This window comes from Embiotoca jacksoni, unplaced genomic scaffold (assembly GCF_022577435.1).
Source record: "Embiotoca jacksoni isolate LCO1_2020_lvr unplaced genomic scaffold, fEmbJac1.0.p SCAF_5, whole genome shotgun sequence".
In the NCBI taxonomy this organism is placed as follows: Eukaryota; Metazoa; Chordata; class Actinopteri; family Embiotocidae; genus Embiotoca; species Embiotoca jacksoni.
In genome coordinates, this window is record NW_027185403.1 from 21,527,970 (window position 1) to 21,549,827 (window position 21,858).

Consider the following 21,858-nt stretch of genomic DNA (forward strand, 5'->3'; position numbering starts at 1 on the left):
ACAGAGGGCCCATTCTCCTCTCCAATCTCTCCGGCAGTCATTTGGGATTTGAACAGATATAGAGTAGTCATGGTAGAAGCCTTTCTGAAAGGCTACTAAATCTCCTTTGAGGAGGGAAGCACACATAGCCTTTGTAAGGGAGAATACTTCCATCATAGCCACAGTTTTGGAGGAAATATTCAGAATCCTATTTTGAGCAATGGTTGTTCAACAGCTCTGCAGCTCCTGCATAATAGGATTCAAATTTATGAGTGAAATTGACTGAACACGCCTGCGTACCTCCCATTCTGTAGCTCTTTTGCTCAGTGTGTTAGCAAATGTATTCAATACCACAGTGTCTTTATTACAATAGCTGAGCTCTAACAGCTCTAAATGTGCACAGTGTACAATGGTAAGCACTGTAAAAATGCTGTTATAAAAAAAGTATCCTGGCCGAAGGGCAATTATTGGGTTATATGCAAAGTATGATTATAGGCCAAACAATTCCTGACGACTGTTCCTGTTGCACATCAACAAAGTGCAGCACAGTTTGTGCACAGAGCAGAAGGAGAAAATAACCTTCATGAGTAAGTATTCCAAGATACTTTGCTACATGTGCCTCTGTGATTTCAACATATTGTCAAACTTGAGATATTGGCAAAGGAGACCTTTGAATTACCTCAGAGAATCTACGGCAATGAAGCAATGAGTTAGTCAAGCTGCTCCGAGTGGCATTCACACTTAAAGAGGGACAAAACATCACTATCCAAGACTGAAGAAGACGCATCAGTTCAGGAGCGTAACCGGGATTTCCACCACGTTCATCGTGCACTGAGTGAAACTGTGGCATTATGAACATTTTGTCACCTACGTTAATGCAATCGTTGCTCCCTACCAAACCTACTCGCCCGATTTGGCTCCCTCAGACTTATTTGTGTTACCCCCAAATTTACCTGAATTAAATCTGCCCTCTCTGCTCAAATTGAATTAAAGCCAGATTGTAGAAATGAAGGACCCTATTTTCGTCCGCCTGGGCACGTTGCAGTGAAAGCACAGGTGTCTGGGGGCACGAGTAGCTGCGGCCAACGTGTTTGGTATTTTTGATGAACAGAAGCTCAGGCGTAACTCTGGTGCAGCGCGGCACAGTGGTGAAGTAGGACAAATAGAAGATGTGTTGCTGACTTCAATCATGGCTCCTCTCATACTCTTTCGGTAGGCTGTTAGTTTCATAATGGCTGAAGAAGAAGCAAACCAAACTTTATGCAGGACGAAACTGACATAGTTGGTCTGGATGTTCAGGCTGCTATCACGGGATTTATGGTACAATGAATCGGCAGGCCGCGGGGTGATCATATGTATTTGGCTTGGGAAGAAGTAACTAATATAAATAACTCCTCCCCTGATATTATGAAAACTACTGTCCATTGTTAAGACGAAAATAAATACAAAATATTTAAAAATAAGACAAAAACCTGCATCTAATAAAATGTCTAAGTGAACAAAGAACACTCATCCAATAAAGTGAAGTCAGGTGCATGGACATTGTTGAGGCGTGAGTAAATTACACACTTAAAGCTCACAACACAATTCATTTAATTTAATTAACACCACTGATAAAGACTAATGTGCTCCTGATGTTACTGATGTCGTTGGGTTATAAACAATTATCAATTATGAGGTCTAAACTGTGTAAATGACGCAGTGTTACAGTCCGTGGCCCATGTACAGCTGGCTAGATTACTAAATCAGAGGTGAAAAGGCTTTTAAATTGTTACCTTTTTTATTCATGGCTTAGTTTGTCTACTGCTTCATTATATGTGCCAACTGCCTGATTCAAATCTAAATCAATAGACAAGAGCCAGGTTAATTTTGTATATGTTTTTATAAAGTGATATAAATATGTAGAACATCAACCAAACCTGTCTGTGGGATTTTGGATTGGTCTGTTAATGTGCGCTCTGCCTACTGAAGCCACAAAAATAGCTCTGCTGAACCGGACTTAGACCGTTTCCACGCCTGCCGGTGGTGCAAGGCGAACCTTCGACATGAAAACTGCAGTGCACTGGTGCATCTTCAACAACACACCCCATGTTGTGCCGGTCTGCCCATCACGGCTCAGACGGGTTCACATTGATCAATGAAAGTGGCAAATTGTCACAAGGCCGGAAAAAGGCCTGACTTCACGCTACACCGAGTACAAACAAAAATGTCTGAAGCGTTGTTATATAATGATGCCTTATTGTCACATTGAATTTCACTTCATATCACACACAACCTATAGATTCACTTTGCATAAACTTTCAAACCAGCAGTGTAATTTCTGCTTGTGAGCCATAACTATTGCATAAGACCATTGCAATTGTAAAATATAGAAGCCAACTCCAATCTTAAACCATATTGCCTTTCTCTGATACAGGTGGGATATGATTGAAAAGGGAACGCACATGGTTTATGAAATCTGATTTTTTTGGGGATACACCATTTTTGCCATATGCCACATGTGCAACCACGCTGCAATTGAATGTAATAGTTTTCCAGAATTGTCCAATATCGGCATTGTGTTTTTCCAGTCAGGTTTCTGCAATGATGATTCTGGGAACCAGTGTTGAATATATTGATGTGATCTAATGGAGTGCATATGACCTGATCTTGGCAATATGCTATAATTCACAGGCTTTCAAGTTCTCAAAAGACCTTGTCACAGACAAGATAATTGTATGTTTTAGTACAATGTTCTACACAAGACTTGAAATGTCAGCTGTCATTTATGATGGCAGAGGCAAATCTTTTCTATACAAAGCTAAATTCTTCTTCCCTCCGTAGAATCCACTCACCTCCAAGGAAATGTCCCATTATAGCTTCATGGTTTTTTTTTAAGATAAACCCGCTATCTGGCCTTACAAAACAATCAAATGTTCTGACAGTGACGGAGAGATAGCAATTTAATCTCTCGGAAACTGTTTTCATAAGCAACATAAAGAAGTACAATAACTGACCTAACAATGTCCACACAAGACATTTATTCTACTTTACAGCATGATTCCCTGACTATGAGTCATTCACACATGTATATTTACTCTGGCATAAGTTATATCCCTGGGCAGTATGATTTACAAAGTATTGGTAGACCTCAGTCAGCAGCACCTCTATGCTGGGATTTGTTCCTGCACATAACAATTCACACCTCTGTGATTGAAGAACAAGTGTTGGTGCTAATGTGTTAAGCCTGCTTTATCCATACTAACTGTGTGGCAAATAATTATTTCATTGAGAATAATTATAGTTTTCAATCATGAAAAAGCGTCATATCTTAAAAAAAAAAAAAATGAAAAAAATAAAGAAAGAAATGTGTCTTTTCATTGTGTTTGTCACAGGATGATGTCATCCCTCAAAATGACACTGAATGGCAGCTGGCTTGGTCTCTGTCTAACCAACTTCTATTTTTCATTTAATACCATGCAGGGTAAGGTTCTAGGGATGGCAATGTCAGTCAGATAGTTGGTGTGCTTCGTTGGTCCAGACTGAAATATATAAAGAACTACTGGATGGATTGCCATGAAATGTAGTTTTATGGTACCATAGGATAAACCCCAGTGACTTTGGTAACCCCCTGTACTTTTCCTTCAATGCCAAAATAACATCAAAGTTGTTTCTCTTATCCAGTGAAATGTCCCATCATCTATTGTGTAGACTGGCACAAACATGTGTGGAACCCGGAGGATGACTTGTACTCTTTCTAGTGATCTCCTGATATTTCCTTTAATGCTGCTATGGAAACTTAGCCTGGTTCCTCCCGACTATGGGTCACAGCTTCACCTTCACTGTGATTATCGTCTTGAAACCCATGTTGGTTGAATTTCAACACACAACATACGATATATGGTGGTCGATTCCAAATGGTTCCATGGTTCTCCAGTAGTTTTCAAATGGACCCAGGGTCTACTGCGATTAAGATGCATTTACTGTAAACAATCCTCAGTGGAGCAGGGCCAGACCGAATCTATTCAAACAGCAAATTATGGTCTCATAATTCCAGGCTAATGACAATTGTGGTGATAAGTGACTTGTATCGCCATGGATTACCACTTGATTTGACATCTGTTTTCATCTTAAAACTTCTCATCTAATGCCATCTCAATAATCTCAGCAGTGTTGTTTTGTTTGGTCCCAAATAAGAAATAAAAGCACGATAATACTCTTAAAACTAAGATGATACAGTATTGTGCCAGCCAAACATCAGCCCATCAGCATTGTCATTGTGAGCATTCTAGAATATGTTGTTATCATTTTACCTAAACAACACTGGACAGGTACAACCTCAAAGATTCAATGTTGGACCTCCACCTCTCTGCCCTAGGGCACTTGTACTTTTCTGAAATGCTGTTGTATATTGTGATGTATCATATATTATATTTATTCTAAATCAATTCATCACAAATTGTTCAGCTGATATGTGTATATGGAAAACAGCTGTTAGTGTGAATTTGCCTTTCTGGGGCCAAACGTATAAACATTTTGGAATTCAGGGGCAACAGTTGTTCTGCAGTTGGGCTTTTGGGCCTTTAATGTATTCTCCTTTAAAACACTACTAGTATAACTAATTTGGACTTTTTTTAAGATGTTAATATTCCATGGAAATTGGCGGCATAGGCATCACGTCCGCATAAATCAATTGTGCAATTACTTCTCCAAGTGGGTGTCGGAGATCATGTTTATTGGCTAAATATTATATTTGCTTTACACAGGAAGACTCGGAAATGAGAGGAGCTACTTAGTAGTTATTGATTAGATCACAAGATCATTTGAAAATGTCATTAATGCAGGCAAGCAAATTGTAGCACAATAATAATGCATGGATACCTATTCAAAACCAAAAAAAGGTTTTAGGAGCAGGCAACACTGCTTTTACAAAAATGAAACATTTTATCTGCCCTCATTAAATTCAAATTATTAAACCTTATTTGAATTCAAATTCAGCACATTAGCTAAGAAAGTTCAAGCTAAATCAATGTATGTGTTGACCTCCAGTGTTTGCTGGAAGTCAACGCGTACATTGAACAACCTCAAACTAAGCCTTCAGACGGTTCAATAAATGGAAGTACGAATCATGCATTTTACCATTTAAATGTTCTAATGTACCAGTGCCAGTCTGCAGGAGCACACTGACCAGAGAAAACTCCATGTTCTAAAAGATGCAATATGTATGTGTATTCAGCAAGATATGTATAGGCGGGAAATGTCTGCAATTAATTCTATTGCGTGATGTATACATTCACTGGACAGCATCACATGCAGAACTATAATTGTATGAACTTATTGTACATGGTATTAACTTTGGGGAAAAACATTCACCATCTTGCTTCCATTTCCTGATTCTCTGTGAGCCTGTTTGCTAAGAAGTACAAACAATCCTTACTAACATGTCTGCTACCGTGTTTGTTGTTAATGCTGACTTGCCTTCACTTTCTAAGGAGCCCTGCGGGATGAAAATGGAACCTGTCTCAGAGGGTAAACACAGTCTACAAAGTGACATGAAAATTAGTGGAAACAAGAAACGGCTCCTGTGAGTAAACAGCACGGCGTTTCCTTTGACTGGAACCACTTTTTGAAAGTACATAAAAACACAAATCACACAAAAAATGCACACAAATCTGTAGAAGAATGAACGATGCTGCTTCATCATTTTGTTTGGAATCATTGAATTCAGTGTGAAAGAAGCTCTGACAACAGGAAAGTCCTGCACCAAGTACATAGTTCCCACTTCATAATGTGTCAGCCACACATCCAAGTATCCCTACAATGAATCATTCTGCATGCCATAAAATGCAATACATATTCCTAAAGCATTTTCAAAAAAAAATGTCAAAGATGAGGACCTTTTTATATCCTGACAATTTTCTTTCACAAGTGCAGTTCTGAATTCCTGTCCTAATCCCAGAGCAACAAAGCCCTACATCATACCCAACCCATTACCTGCAATTACTGGATCAATCCTTAGGTCTTTAATGTAGCTATGATCTTTGACCTGAAATCTAATAGGCCAGTACAAGCAGTATAGGTACATTTACAGAGTAGGGGAGGTGCTGTTAAACTAAAAGGGAAATAAAAAACAAATTAAAAACAGCAAATATGCCATCCCTTTTTTCCAGGGAATTATGCATTTTTGTCTACTCAGTCCAGTTTGGGGTTTCAGACTGCAGAGCTCAATACAGCTTTTTTTTTAATTTTATATTTTTTTTAAGAGATCATCTGGTAATTCAATCTACAACCCTGTTTTCCAAAAAAGAGACTCTGCCTCTCTGAAATGCTCTTCTTTTTTTTTCCGCTCGATCAAGTTACTCACCCGTTGCCCGTTAGCCTACTTAGTTGTGAGATGTTCCACCAGGTCTTTTTTCTTTAACTTTAAACAACCTTTCCAGTTGTTTGTTCCCCCTGTACCAACTTTTTTGAGACCTGTTGCTGGCATCAAATTTAAGATAACCATATATTTTTCATAAATCTACAAAATTTCTCCGTTTCAACATTTGATGACATGTTGTCTTTGGTCTATTTTGCAAAATCATTGCATTCTGTTTTTATTTACACTTTACACAGCGTCCCAACATTTTTAGAAAAGGGGTCGTATTTCATCCATCATACACATGAAAAATCCATGATGTACCCACAGACACTCTACCAGTTACAAGGCAACATCAGGGTCCAGCCCCACCCACACCAACAAAACTACAGCTGTCAGCACTAGAGACGGTACGGAGCAAGCAACTGGGACAAGCAATAGAGGAAATACTACCTACGCAATTCGTTTACAGTATTGATGAGTATTATAGTGTTTCTTGTAAATTGATGCTATCCATACCATTAATTGGGTTGTTCTCCACTGGCTCTGCTAAAGCTTTGCTAAACTAAGTTAGGAATGCAACACAGCTCTAATCCAAAGCCTCGCTCATCACTGAAGGTGGAGACTCAATTTCAGCTGTTCGGTCACTGTTCAGTTTTGTCATGTCAGGGTTCAGAATGAATATTTTCAATTTGTTAAGGGGCAATCAAGCCAGAATTGGTGCGAAGGAGGAATTTCACCATCGCAAATCCAGTTGTGTTATAAAACTCGGCTGTCTATGTAGCAGAAAGGTGCAAGTCAATGTGATGTATCTTCGGCTGTGCACAGGATTGTGGAGGATTTTTGGAATACCGTGTATTACATACTATACTATATATTATACTATGTATTGGGAAAGACTAAATCTTTTTCTGGTGTACCAGGATGGTAGTATGGGTATTGGAATGCACAGAGAGTCAGGGATTTAGCTGGCAAAACAACAGGGAAATCTCAACATGTAGGGAAATACGATAAACTTTACATAGATATGCATCCAATATTTGATAATAAAGTTGAGTAAACAGATGAATTAGTTTAAAAGCTGGGACACCCAACAATGTGATTTTGAGGTTTTCAGAAGACTATATGGTTGTACTCTTACTTAGTGTAAATCAAATAACCAACACCAAACAAATGTGCACCTCATGGTGTATTTTAGGAAAAATAGAAACCTGAAGTGATAAGAAAGAGAGGTAACAGAAATTACACTTAGGAGGCTCTATCATGCGGTGGTTTGAAACGGCGTTGTTATGAAAAGATTTTGTGACAAAATATGGACAGGTGCGGACTGAATACCCCAAATCTGGTAAATCCTCATAACCAACAACAAAGGAATTGAGTAGAAATACATTGAGCTTGCCTATAGCATGAATACACCTGGTGCTCTTGACTCCCTCTGTAGGATGCAGTTGTGTTTATTTCGGGGAAGTAGGATTATTATGACGTAATATTAATGTATGTAAATCCACCTTTCAGTGAGTCAAAAAGTACTGAGAAAAGAGTATATGTTTAGTATAAAAATAAATATATGTCAATATATTCACTCTGGTTATAGGGTAAAGAACAACAGCTGCACTATATGAAACACCGGGGAGGCATTCAGATTGGTGACACACCACAGAACGCCAGCAGCTTTTTGCCTTTTCCCTCATTAAATCTCCACTGCAAAGTCATGTTATGTCAACTCCAGCCATCCACCCACCCACTCACTGCCACACAAACACAAACACTCACACACACACACACACACACACACACACACACACACACACACACACACACACACACACACACACAAGCACGACAACGCACACATGCACAGGAAGGCATGACATGCATCCAGAGAACACCCGTGGGTGGTCACTTAGCATGTTTGCTTCTGTTTGCAGTGGTTAAAGACTGCCTTGCCTCAAGCCCTGCAAATAGTAAGACGTCACAGTGTAACATTTCAACTGTGTGCTTGTCTGATTTGTGTTAAACCTCTCTCTCTCTGTGACAAGCAGAAAAACAACAACATTAGGATCCCTATTTGCTCCCAACAAAGTTGCTGCTTTTCATCCTGAGATCCAAGATGTGGTGTGTAAATATGCTGTAGATGAAGCAACAACATACGATATATGAAACAACATTAGAAGACTTTTCTCAGCGTTTTTCCTTTTCTGTAGGGACTTTTCAGTGCATTACATCATGCATTATCTTATGTGCAAGCTGAAATCTTGATGAAACACCACATCACCTTCTAGGAATCACATACGACCAGTTCCATATACATTTGCTATCATTTATCTTTTTTACAAAGCTAATCTTCAGTTTGAATTACGGGAAGGTCATTCTATGAACACAATGGAGGGAGAACAGTATGACTCGTGATAATGGATGTCAAGATAATGTAGTTTGTGTTAGACGGGTGGATGGACCAAATGGACATATCCATTCTTAGCTCTCACTAGAAATGGGGCAAACAAAATTGATTAAATTAACTGAACATGAAACACTCCAAAATTACAATTCACCATTTAAAGTCCACTGTATTAATTTATGTATTAAAAAAATGTTGTACTGAGGTAAAGGCTTTCAGCTCCAGTTATGAAAGTTCTTGCCATGTCAAGTGAGATAGGCACTCGTGAGTTGTGAGAAATTGAAATCAAATGTGATTGTAAAATAAACACTGTTGAGAAAGGACCAACATGACTTTATTGTTGATGCTGATACAACATTTGTGTCAGTATCAGAGTAATGGTCTTGCACCTCCTAACCATGCTGGAGAAATGGAGAATTTGCTATCATGGTCATTTTTATTTCAGATTTCTCATTACAACCCAGTCTCCTAATGCATATCCTGCAGAATACAGACATGGCGGGTGTGTTGCCAAGGACCGTTCTTGACACTGGAACCACGACTTTACATAGTGTACATGCTGTCGATGTTTAGGCCACAAGGACGTATTGCATGATCTTATCGAGAGATAAACACATTGTAAAGTATTGTGGTTTGGAGGAACATTGTTTTCATGGATAAAAGAGACCTGAGAAAAGAGAGCGTAAACCTCCATGAGCACAACAACACCACGCTGCTTTCACCTTTCCCACTCACAGAGGCCAGTCATTATTTAATAGTGTTGATGGTTTGGCCGGCTTATTTAATTTAATTAAAGCTATCATAAGGTTTGAATTTCGGTTTGGCGTTTTATGGAAGCGTCTCGTTGTCCATATCATAAAGCAAATATTTATTTCATCAGAAAGTGCATCCTGAGGGATCACTCCCTCGACTGTTTGCTTTGTTGACCTGTAAACAGACACATACAGTATGTCATCAGACACTGCTGCTCTCATTCGCTTGGCATCGCTTGCTTCATTAATATCCTGGCATACTTTTTGTTCCACTATCAAACACTTTGCAGCAAAATGGTTTTAAATATTTGAAGTACAAAATTAAACTTGTAAAGGGCACAGGAATGATATGTCACATGCTATTTTATTCTTAGCACTTTTTATGTTTTGTGATGTTTGTGTGTGTGGAGGGCATTTTGTCAGTTTGATTTCAACTGTTCTGTCAGGCAAAATAATCCAATAATCTGTCATATTTCATGCCAATTCTGCCCTTATTTTGAGTGTGTTTGGCACTTTTTTTTTTTTTTTTTAATCTAAGGGAAAGTTTATTCCGACCACAATCAGTATTAAACTAATGTTCTGGTCTTGCATTTATGCCATTAAGTGTGGATTCATGACACTGTTGGATTTAATTTTTTGTATTTAAGTGAACCTTACTCCTTCATTGTTTGGGTGCCTGTGATTTTGCGAGCCACATATGCTAATTTTCCTTTTCCCCTCTTCATAACTGTTAATGTGCACATTCTTATTCTCTACTGTATTTACTGTATATTTTATACCCGATGACCACAACAGCAGCTGTCATAGCAAAGATACATCCTTCATAGCAACCAGTAACATTCAAGGGATGGCTAAATCCAATATTTGTTTTAGATTGGAGATATACACCTTTCTCCTCTCTCACTGTCACTTTCTGCATATATGTGGCTCCGAAGCTGCATGTTTCTGATCTGTGGTCACTGGCCACATCAATCTTCACTGTTTGATGTCTGTCTATGCTGTTCTTTTCTCTCTCCCCTCACCCCTACCGGTCTGAGCCTGGTTCTGTCGCAGGTTTCTTCCTGTTAAACAGGAATTTGTCCTTCCCCCTTTAGCTCATGTGACAGTTGTTTAATTGTTGGGTTCCTATACAATGTTGCAAGGACCTTATTTGGTTAAATACCATAAGATAACACATGGCGTGCTTTGGAGTTATATGACAAATGTGGATCAACAATACGCACGCCATAATTGGGTTACAAATAACTTATGTAACATTTTCATCCTTTTATTGACAGTTTATCTGTGTCTCCTTGCTTACTTTCAATGCTTTTACTTGTTCAGTTATAGAGTAAAACTAGTTTTATCACCCAATGATTCCAGGTGTCTTCTTTACAGGTAGTGTGGCCTCGTGGTCTAAGGCACTGGATTAAGGCTCAAGTCTGTAAAGAGGCGTGGGTTAAAATCCCATCACTGCCATTTTACTCCATTATTTGTTGACTGCACAGTTAATATTGTTAATCTCTTGGCATGGAGAAATGTTGTGAAAACTGTTTTTAGTCGACTTCACACGACAAATAGTAACTTACTAAAAAACCTGAATTAAAAAACATTATTATAAAAATGATTGTTATTTAACAACAAACTGTCCAGTGTTATTCAGGAGAAATAAGGTTTTGCTAGATGCACTTCTAATGCTAAAAGTGAGAATCATATCAGCCTGAAATCATCCAAAAACATGCACCTCAGGTCAGGTTACCTGGTGCCGCGCTAGTGGCAGCCTGTTGCAGCAGCTCCCCCCTGAGAGCCCCCCTGCTGTAGTGAAGAAATTTCCCCTCGGGGATTAATAAAGTGAAATAAAAAAAAAATGTAAAAAAAAGTTCAATGCCAAGACCAAGAAAGAGAGAAACTGGTCCTCCGTCCTGTTGCTCCATGTCAGTTCTAATGTTTTTCTACATACTTCATGAAACCAACAACCTATCTATAAAGGCTTGTCGGTTGCAAGTCCCAGAAGGGGAGTGCTGGGCCCATGACCTGGTGTATGCCAATATATCACAACATATGGCCTGGTATGTCTGGAGTTAGTATGTCATAAGAGAAGAAATAAAGGGCGAAAATAAGCAAAAGTATCTTCTGGTTTAAGATGTTAAAAGGCAAAGCTGACTGGTGCTCCAGATAATATCGGTCTGGGGTTGTGTATTTTTGGAAGGACCTTGTGTTAAAATGGTACAACTCGTCTTCATAGAGCAGGGGAAAACATCTCACTGTGGGATTTCCTGATGATTTGTTTTTGATCAGCCTTCTGTCTACTTGTCTTTTCTCTTCATGTGCTTGCTAAACCTCCACAAACTGGGTTATATTTCCAATACCTCTGTTTCTGCAAGTTGTCACCAATCATTAAAACTCGATTCAATCAGTCCTCTTTGTCAGAATTAGCACTTTGCCAAGTACTCGAGCTAAGATTCCTCCTTGATGTCAGCCAGAAACACTCACCTAAGGCTAATTTCAATATTTTTGAGGTTGGAGACACACACATAAAACTGTCCATCATCTGCACAACAATAGTAGGTGATAATGTAGTAATTATGCCAAGAACAGGGCTGGAGAGGTTCCATTTAAGCACAAAAGGATATGGTGATTGTGTTCCTCTTTAGTTAGAATGCACTTTCATTAACTTACAGGTAATGTGCAGACTTTATAAATGTGTAACTGAGAGGAGAGCTGTAGCAACAGCCTGCTAAGTTCATGAAACCGGAAGACTGATCATAACCATGCACTATTCAAAGTCTTTTCTTCTGAGCACTCTGCACACCATAGCATTTTCATAGTTACATTGTCACCTTTCTCACTGCCATTGCATTTACTTTTTAAGTCATAGTACAACTGTGTTTTGTTGCAGTGATTTGAAAGAGTTCTGACTTTAGCAGTGATGACTTCAGCAGTGATGAATATGACTTCACAGGTATGAGTTGTCGAAGGTGCTGGACTCTCATGAGGTGTGGGTTCATGGGTTTTACAATAGACTTCATCACGCCTATGGCAACTTAAGAACTTAAAAAAAACAGATTGAAAATCAATGTCATGAAAATACAAATAAATGATGGTAATTGAAGCACAAAAAAGGCCATGTTCAGAATGCAGGCCAATCAGATTTGCTGTCAGCGCTATTATTTGCGAGTGAGCAGATTGGATTTGGTGTGTCCAGACATCACCAACCTATCGGCATGAGTTGCTGTGGTAACTATATACGCATCCCTTCTGTGATAGTGCTCTGCTAGTGGTAGTATAGATTCTGTCTCTCTGAAATGACGTCACTGAGTGTCGTCTTGCGCGTGACCCAATGAGTCAGATCTGAGCCACCAGAGTCTGGACTGAGACACATCAGTAGAAATCTGATTGGAATTGCATTTCAAACCACCTCCAAATGTTGTTTGAATCAGATTGCAAAAATTCCATTTCCTGTGATTTTTTGCTGTACAGACTTTGAAAACTCAATCTGGATATAATTTGGATGTGACAAAAACATATTTGGGCTAGGCATCCAAACATGGCTAAACTGTCCAGTGTTCAGGAGAAATAAGTTGGTATTTTGTGAAGTATTAACCAATGCTGATTCTACGCTTGTGCATGGTGCCTACCTCGCTGCACTGCTGCATCTTGCATCACGACAATAATCCATCTTGTTCATGTTATGAGACATATAATCTCATACAGTGACCATCTTATCACAAAAATGAAGTATCACTGCAGACATCATAATTTGCAGTTAGTTATTTAGCTAGCTCTGCAAAATAGGTTTCATGACTGAAAGCAGTGTAGCGTAGTCGTAAGAAAAGCACCCATATTAATGAAGTGTCCTTGATTGACACTGTTCCTTCCCATCTCCAGGGTTATTCTCTTACTGTCCATGACCTTTGTCCCTAGCATGGAGGATTAGTTATGGTGTTTAGCAGGTACAGGTTTAGGGGGATGGATTGCTGAGTTGGGTGGCTGTCTAGGACAGTATTACTGTACTTTTATTAGTGTTCACTTGTCTTTATTTCAGTCTTTCTGGGGAGCTGATAAAAGGGGGTTGGATGGAAGTTTTGTTTTGTTGTTGTCTGCGGTTTTGTTTGCCAAAGGTTCTATGACTGGGCATTCATGCCAGTTTTCAGAAAAGTACTGCTCGTGTGAGATATGCAGTTGGAAATAGATAGGTCCGTAGATAGAGACAGACAGGCAGCCTGCAACACAGGAACTGACTAGAGGGAAGCAAAACAGGGACTCATTGTTTAATGCCAGTGCTCTGAAAAAAAAAAAAAAAAAAAATCCTCTTTTATCTACAGTATAGCAGCTTCTCAGAAATAGAGAAAAATGACCATTTTCCCCCTCTGACATTTCTGCATTGGTGGTATTTTACAAGAGGGGTTGGCTTGAATATTTTTTTTATGCATGTTACCTTTCATTTTCTGTACAAAGAAAATAAGAAATGGGACTGTAAGGTTTCCAGACAGGATAACGTACAATAGTAGTGTGTTTGTGAATTTGAGCTGTATTTCCATGATGCTGATTTCTTTTTTTTTTCCATTCTCTTTCTTTCCAGAGGGTTTGAGGGAAACAAAGTTGCAGGGAAAAAGGGATTGATTGAGGGGATTTGAGGAAGGTGGACTATTTTGGTTGTTGGTATCCACCAGCTATTTGAGATTTAAAAGAGGTGCAGCATACTGGTGACTCTGATAAAGACAGCTTCATTAAAACTGACATTTCAGTGAGAATGTTGCTTCCTTGAGGGTGACACTGCTGGTGAAAGGTGGCTTGCTGTCATAATAAAAGTTTTTTTTATTTTTTTAATCAATTTTAAATGTGTAACTTAATTAATGTGTAGAATCTGCTCACTGCTGTGTACACATTTGGATAGAGAACAATATTTTAACATTGTTCTTCTCTTTTCTTTTTCAAAAACAGAAACAAACATGACCGCCAGCAAATACAAGTCACTCTCGTTCTCCGACGATGAAGAGACCCCCCTCGGACTCCCCCCCGAATACGAGTTGCTGCAGACTGTGTATGAAGGAGACTTTGGAAAGGTGATGAAGTGTTGGAACAAGATCACCGAACGCAACGAGGACCTGAAGGTCCCCAGCTGGGAGGACGACAACACCAGAGGAGAGGTAGGACTCTGTTCATTTTGATGTCAGGGTGTGAAAGATATTGTTTAGTCAGAGGGGCAGTAAGTGGCGAGAATGGAGTTAGTTATATATAATAACACGAGTGCAAAAAGGCAAATCTCATTAGTTAGCTATTAGATAAAACATTCATATTTTTTTAACTATTATATATATATGTGTGTATATATATATATATACATATATTTTTGTATATATATAATGTTTATATAGAAATGTATCTTTACATTTCTTTAGAAATCTTTAGAAATGTAAAGATTTCTGTAGTGAGTCTTAAGCACAGTGTAACAGTCTTTCTTTCAATACTGTCCGACCCTGACCATGTGAATTATCAGTAAAAACCTAATTCTGTCAAACTTACCATGTCTCCAGATTTCTATGATGAAAGTCTTGAAGCGCCACAACCTCGACCAGCATAATATAGTCAAGTTTTATGGTGTTTTAAACTTGACTTGTGGGATAGTGCTGGTGTTCGAGGCGCTGGAGTCCTCCACAAGTTCCTGGCGATGCCCAACGGTGGCCCTCTGCTCCTGGGTGACATCAGGACCATCGTCCAGCAGGTATGAATACAGCACCATCCGACAGAAAGCCGAGCAACGAACACTTTTAAACCACTCTGCAGTCTCTGAGTTGTATTTACGATCTGGTTCTTGCAGATGGCCGCAGCATTAGAGGCGCTGAAGAGTATCGACGTGATCCACACCAATGTAAATACGGAAAACATCATGCTGGTGCGTCATCAAAGACGGCCCTTCAAAGTGAAACTCACAAACTTTGGCGAGGCCATTCCCACATCTAAAGCTACCAAGGGCAGGACTCTGCAAACACTTGGTTTTAGGTAAGGTCGACAGAAACACTGATGCACTTTGAATCCTTAAAATATGGCAATGTCCCTCACTCTGTGATGTTTTCTTTCACAATCAGATCTCCAGAAATCCTCCTGGGCCTGCCCTTTTCTGAGGCCATTGATATGTTTTCACTGGGCTGTGTCATGGCCGCCATGATCCTTGACTGTCTACTCTTTCAAGAAGATGACCATGAATATCTTGCAGTAAGTAATTTACTCCAGTTGGACTCTTTGTCCACTTTGTTGTCTTCCACATGATGTTTAGAGGCGTAAATAACTTTGTATGTTGGCAGCAACAGGACTGATTGGCATTATCAGACAGACAAAAAGGTTAAAGTTGCATGGCTTTGTTTCATCTGCAGCTACGAGAGATCATTGAACTCCTGGGGCAGCCAGCCGACCACGTTCTGGACAAAGGGAAGCACACAAAGAATTATTTCAACAGGATTAAGTCCAAAACATGGAGGCTCAAGGTACGGCACGATAAACCTCTATCTTTTCATCTTTACCAGTGTCTTTAATAACGGAGACGCCACTCCCCAACATTTAACAGTTGATCATTCATGTATATAAAGAGGAACTTGAATCTTGTTTTAGACCCATGTGGATTATTGGGGATTTACAAATGTAGAGGAGAGAAGCCGCTTTCAAACTCTGGATGATCTGAAAAAGGTAAGCACGCAGGTTTCTTCCTCTCACTTTCATTATTATTATTTATGACTGTTTTCTCAGGACTCATAAGGGTGACTTGACCGATGGTGATTTCTTCCTAAACTAGGTGTGTCTGGAGAAGGAAGAAGACGTCGTGTCTGAAGATGCCGAACGATGCATCGAGCTCCTGAAGGCCACGCTGAGAGTAGACGTGACCGAGAGGATCAGTCCCAGTCAAGTCCTCACTCACCCGTTCATCACGGAGGACTTTCACCGCTCTCAGTAAGTACAGGTGGAAGAAGTGTTAAATCAAAGCACCACAAACACTTTTCAAAAAGGATGCAATAAATAGTATTAGTTAAGGGAGTAATAAGTATTAATTAACAATGAATTAATGTTTAGTAATCATTTACTAATGGTGTTCATGTTACAGTAACTAAGGTTTTAATTCATACTTTATTTCATGTGTATGAAGATGCTCTTAAATAACAGTTAATTAATAGAGTAATAATAATTAAGTAACCGTTAACATGCATCTTGTTAACATGCATTAAGGGTCTTCATGTTGATTTGGGTAAGAACTGATATTAGTACATGGTTGTTAAAGATGTTCAATAACATGGATGCTTTGATGTTCATAACTGTGTCATTTCATGTAGAGAAAGTCTTTCATCTACGTAATATTAATAAAATCAGGAAAATCCTTCCTCAGCGTGACGCAGAAAAACCTAATTCATGTATTTGTTACTTCTAGGCTACATTATTGTAATTCCTTGCTGTTCGGATGTCCAAATTATTCATTAAAAACCCTGCAACTGATCCAAAATACTGCAGGAGATAATATTTATCCAGTTTTAGCTTCTCTTCACTGGCTTCCTGTTAAATCAATATTATAATTTAAAATTCTCCTGCTGACTTACAAAGCCCTACATGACCAGGCTCCATCATATCTTAGAGATCTTATAGAACCATATAATCCTAGCAGAGCACTTCTCTCTCAGTACGCTGGTCTACTTGTGGTTCCTAGAGTTTCCAGAAGTAGAATGGGAGGTGGAGCTTCAGTTTTCAGGCTCCTCCCCTGTGGAACCAGCTCCCAGTTTGTGTTGGAGGGGCAGAAACCCTCTCTAGCTTTAAGATTAGACTCAAAACGTTCCTTCTTGATAAAGCCTATAGTTAGGGCTGGCTCAGGTAGACCTGAACCAACCCTTAGTTATGCTGTTATAGGCCGAGGCTGCTGGGGGACCTCGTTACATGCTGAGCTTCTTTTCTTTCCTCCTACTCTTTAACTGACTCATACCTCACCATCTTTTTCTCTCCCATAGTTTCTTCTTATTATCTGTTGTCTCCATTCAGTTCCTTCGCTCGCGTAGTTTCTGTTCTTTCTTTTCCAGATGTCCCATCATGGAGCTGCATGTCTCTGCTCTGCGATCGTCGTCTCCACCAACAGTTCTTCTCTTCTATCTCTATGCTGTCCTTTTCTCTCTCTGCTCTCCTCTCACCCCAACCGGTCGAGGCAGATGGCCGCCCACCTCTGCTCCTGGTTCTGTTAACAGATGCTCCGCCCACCTCTGATCCTGGTTCTGTTAACAGATGCTCCACCCACCTCTGCTCCTGGTTCTGTTAACAGATGCTCCGCCCACCTCTGATCCTGGTTCTGTTAACAGATGCTCCGCCCACCTCTGAGCCTGGTTCTGTCGGAGGTTTCTTCCTGTTAAGAGGGAGTTTTTTTCTTCCCTCTGTTGGAGTTTTTTTCCTCCAAGCTTATGTGGGAATTGTTGAATTGTTGGGTTTCTCTGTATAATATTGTAAAGTCTTGCTGTAAGGACTTTAATGTGTTAAGTGCCACCTGTGTTGTGATTTGGCGCTATATAAATAAAATTGAATTGAATTTTGAAACGAGTGTCTTTCAGGTCTATGTAGGTGAACCACTCTCATGGAGTGACAGTTTGAAGGACATTGACTGTGCTGAGCATCCGAAATGGAAATACTTTTAGGTAACTGTTCATTCCCATCAGATTCAGAACAGGTCTGAGAGAACCACCCTCTTTGTTATTAGTAAATATATTGAGTAAAACCCATTTTTCTATGACTGTGATGGCTTTTTTTTTGGTCAGAAGGGAGGCTGGGACAAACAGAGGGCCTTCTGGAGGTGAGTGACAGAGGTCACCTTGACTCCTAAGGGTTGTAGGGGCTGGCAGTGGAACTGCACCCCGTAACCTTGGGACATTGTTTTTAAAAATCATGCATCTCGAGAATGGGCTACCCACTGCTGCTGTAAAAAACCCTGTTGGTCATTCCCCCTGTACTCCCAGATGATGGCAAGGTGGTGGCTGTTCCCCTCTGAGTTGACGCCATACTGCTGCCTGGATGTGTTGCCAGGGTTACAGCAATGGGCCAAGGTGGCGTGCGTATTGTGGGTCCTCTGCGACATGTTGTTGGAGCGCTGAGCCAGGGGTCCAATGCGTCTACCACCATGACCCCAGGCTGCTGAAGCCTGGCTGGACTGCTTCCTGCATGTCAGGGCCCTCTCTGCATCTGGTCCAAACAACTGACCCGACACAACAGGAAGCTTCCACAGTGTCTGCCTACAATTGTCTGACATAAGTACCTGTGCAAGCCACTTCTGACGTTGTGTCACAACCAGGGTCTAGGTCTAGCATCAAGTCTAGACACCAAACCAAAGCCATGAAGTGCCGCATCATATACGTGCCATTTGAGCAGCAGTGTCATAAGCCCTGGAAATGAGATTAGTTATGCTGCACTTTGGCCTGGGGAAACGTGCGTTGCCTTTCAAAGCTTCATCCAGTGAGAGGCAATTCACTGGTCAACAGGAGGCATGTGATCCAGGTCAAACTCCCCTGCATTGTGCATTAAGGCCAAAGTCCTGGCATCCCTGCCATGGTGGGGAAATGCCCCTGGATCTGCCCAGCACCATTAGAGCTCCTCCAAGAAGGCAGGAGAGGATGAAACCTCAAAAGGGATGGCTACAGGAGACCGTCCATCGAATGGATTGCCAACACGTATCGTTGCTCGCGATGGGCAGGGTGCTTCTGAGACTTCCCTTCAGTGCTCTCAGAGCTGCTGAGGTGAGGTCGCGGGCCCCAGGGTTAGGGTTAGGGTTCCTCCCGCTGTTTGTCTTACTCATGTTTTACTCTAAATGTAAATAAATTAACAGCTAGCTTTTTTTCTGGGTTGCACACAGAACTCTCCAATCTCGGCTCGAAGATAGTAGGGCTAATCACTGCTCTAAGCATCTGGATTTATCAACTAGCACAATCAACTGTTTAAGAAAGTTGTGTAGCTGTTGAGCGAGCCAGCACAAGACAAGGAAGCTCAAAAACCTCCAGATAGGAAAGAAAAAGAGGTTGGATAGCTTTACAACCACAGCCTTAGAGGGCAAAAATGTGCACTCTCGACTATACAATGGCATGCAGGATATTAAACGCCAAACAACATAGAATGTGCCTACCTCTCAGACCTGCAGGAATATAGAACCGAAACACAGATCTACAGAGCAATTAACCTGCAAAAGACGGAAAGTCAACAGCGAGAAGATCAAACAGGCTGGATGTAGACTATAGCCCACTATTTACGGCTGGTAGGTAGCCTACACGTCATGACATGACTTTGTTTAAGCGTGAACTCGACCTAGGCGGAGTGTGAGGAGACATATCCACATTGCCAGTGGCAGGGAACAGTCATGAAGGAACTGTAAGATAGTAGTAACTTTCAGGTCATCACTTTAAGCCAAACCATTATCCTTCACTAAACATAACCAAGTGGCTTGTGTGCTTAAACCTAATTTAGGAAACACTCCTGTGGGTTGTATTTGCAGTTAGAGAAAACAAACCGATACAGTTGTATGGGTTGGATGACTTGTTGGAGTTTACTGTGGCAGAGTTTCTAGTGTCTTTGCTGGAAACATAGAACCTCACCACAAGAGGTGAACAGAATTAACACAGAATATTTTCACTTCTGTTGACAAAATGCAGTGAGGCACTGGTGTGGGCTGAAACCAAGCTGTTGATTTGCCATTGCCAATTAACATGTAATGCTGAATAAACTTCTATTGGTTTTTGTAATGTTTTTAATTATTTTTCAATGTTGGTTTTCTCTTGCTGCAATGCATCTCATTTCATTGTGGAAGAAAATTGAGCAGCACAGTGGTTCGCACTGTTTCCTCACAACATGAGGGTTAAATCTACCTACAGGCAAATAAATCGATGCATAGACTATTTACAAATTTGGATAAAAGCTTTTAAAAAAATGGACTTTCCTGACATGTGACCCAAATATAGCTTGTGTTTAGCTATTGCGCTTAGTACAGTGTCAGGCTAACCTTCTGTTGCTCCCAAAAATGGGAGCTCAGAAAGGTGAAGAAAACCTGGCAAAATGAAAAGATATTAATTGCTGACGGAGCTGTGCATTCATCATCTTAGAGTGCATTGTTTGCCTGGAGTCTGAACCTGCCACGGCATAATTACATTTTTACATAAGCTTTATGTGCTTCTGATAAAAGGGACCACTATTCTGGGGATTATTTTTTCTCTGTACATCAAAACATGTTTATCATATGAAATGTTTCATTCTGTGACACCACACTCATATTAGGACAACGGCATGAGTGTTGATATAAAAAACATGCTCATGTATCTTTGCTCCATAAAGCTGTTATTGATGATAACAGCTTTGTTTTGATGTGATATTTTCTATGTAAATAGTAGTCGTGGTAATTTATATAACATTCAGGCAGAATAAACATTTGTCACCTTTCTCAAATGATAAATTAGTTAATTTCAACATAAAAAAAGCTTTATGCACGTGACACCTTACCCCGAATAGGGAGATGCCATTAACTGCTAATAGATGTCTCTGTCACAGTCTTTAACATTAATTCTGGTCCTCCAGAATCATCTGGTTGCCAGGGCATCGGGCCTTTTTTTTTTTTTTTTTTTTTTTTTTTTTTTAATCACTGGAAGTGACTTTACATCACTTTGCATTGTTATTCCTCATTTTGAACAGTGACCCCAAACAGCTATACAAGCACAGAGGTGTTGAGGAAGTGCTAATATCAATGTTAAAACCAGAGACACTTCTATTGTAGAGAGGGCCACCTACCGTATGGATATCAGCTTTGATAGCCCTTTGTCAATAGATGAGTTATGTTTAATACAAATACACATATTTTACTTTGGAGTGATATCCGGGACAAATCCAGGCTTGGAGCATTCATAATAAAGTGCATAGCACTCATTATCTCAATATCCTGCAAGATACAGAATACTTTATTCTTACTTTTTTATCTCTACATCACAGATTAGATTCTGCAATTTAAAACTGTGGAACAGTATTTTCACCTCCATCAACCTGAAGCGAAAGGTTTAGAAATAAATGGAACAAAAATGATTCCGGCAATTCTTCATTTACACCAAACCCACCCAGTAACAATGAGATCTGCTGTCTACCACCAAAACTACCCTACAACAGCAAAGGCTGTTCTTGTTCTTGACCATCGCTTCAGGAACATATGCAGGTCTTGATGGAGTCATACCTGGAAGCAGAGGGTGCCAAATCCCTGTTCTACTTTATGTCTGAAAAAAAAAATGGAAATAACATTCGCTATACTGACACATAACAAACAGGTATTCATTGCCTTAATATAATAATTTGTTGCTTGCAAATTATTTCTGTCATTTTATTTTGGCAAATGATGAGATCACACTCAAGTAAGGTTACCCCCCAAAAAAGAG

General features: G+C 40.0%; 1 protein-coding gene across 1 annotated transcript in view; it reads left to right on the forward strand.

Annotated features, from left to right (window-relative positions):
- The window catches only part of LOC138210997 (homeodomain-interacting protein kinase 2-like), a 33,102-nt gene extending 15,157 nt beyond the window's left edge, over nucleotides 1-17,945 (forward strand). The window contains exons 2-9 of the mRNA XM_069170481.1: nucleotides 14,390-14,595; nucleotides 14,983-15,144; nucleotides 15,267-15,448; nucleotides 15,535-15,661; nucleotides 15,820-15,930; nucleotides 16,055-16,129; nucleotides 16,236-16,390; nucleotides 17,500-17,945. Coding sequence (XP_069026582.1) covers nucleotides 14,390-14,595; nucleotides 14,983-15,144; nucleotides 15,267-15,448; nucleotides 15,535-15,661; nucleotides 15,820-15,930; nucleotides 16,055-16,129; nucleotides 16,236-16,390; nucleotides 17,500-17,680 — 1,199 coding nt within the window. The 3' untranslated portion in view covers nucleotides 17,681-17,945. The remainder of the gene's footprint in view (nucleotides 1-14,389; nucleotides 14,596-14,982; nucleotides 15,145-15,266; nucleotides 15,449-15,534; nucleotides 15,662-15,819; nucleotides 15,931-16,054; nucleotides 16,130-16,235; nucleotides 16,391-17,499) is intronic.
- Nucleotides 17,946-21,858: the final 3,913 nt, after the last annotated feature.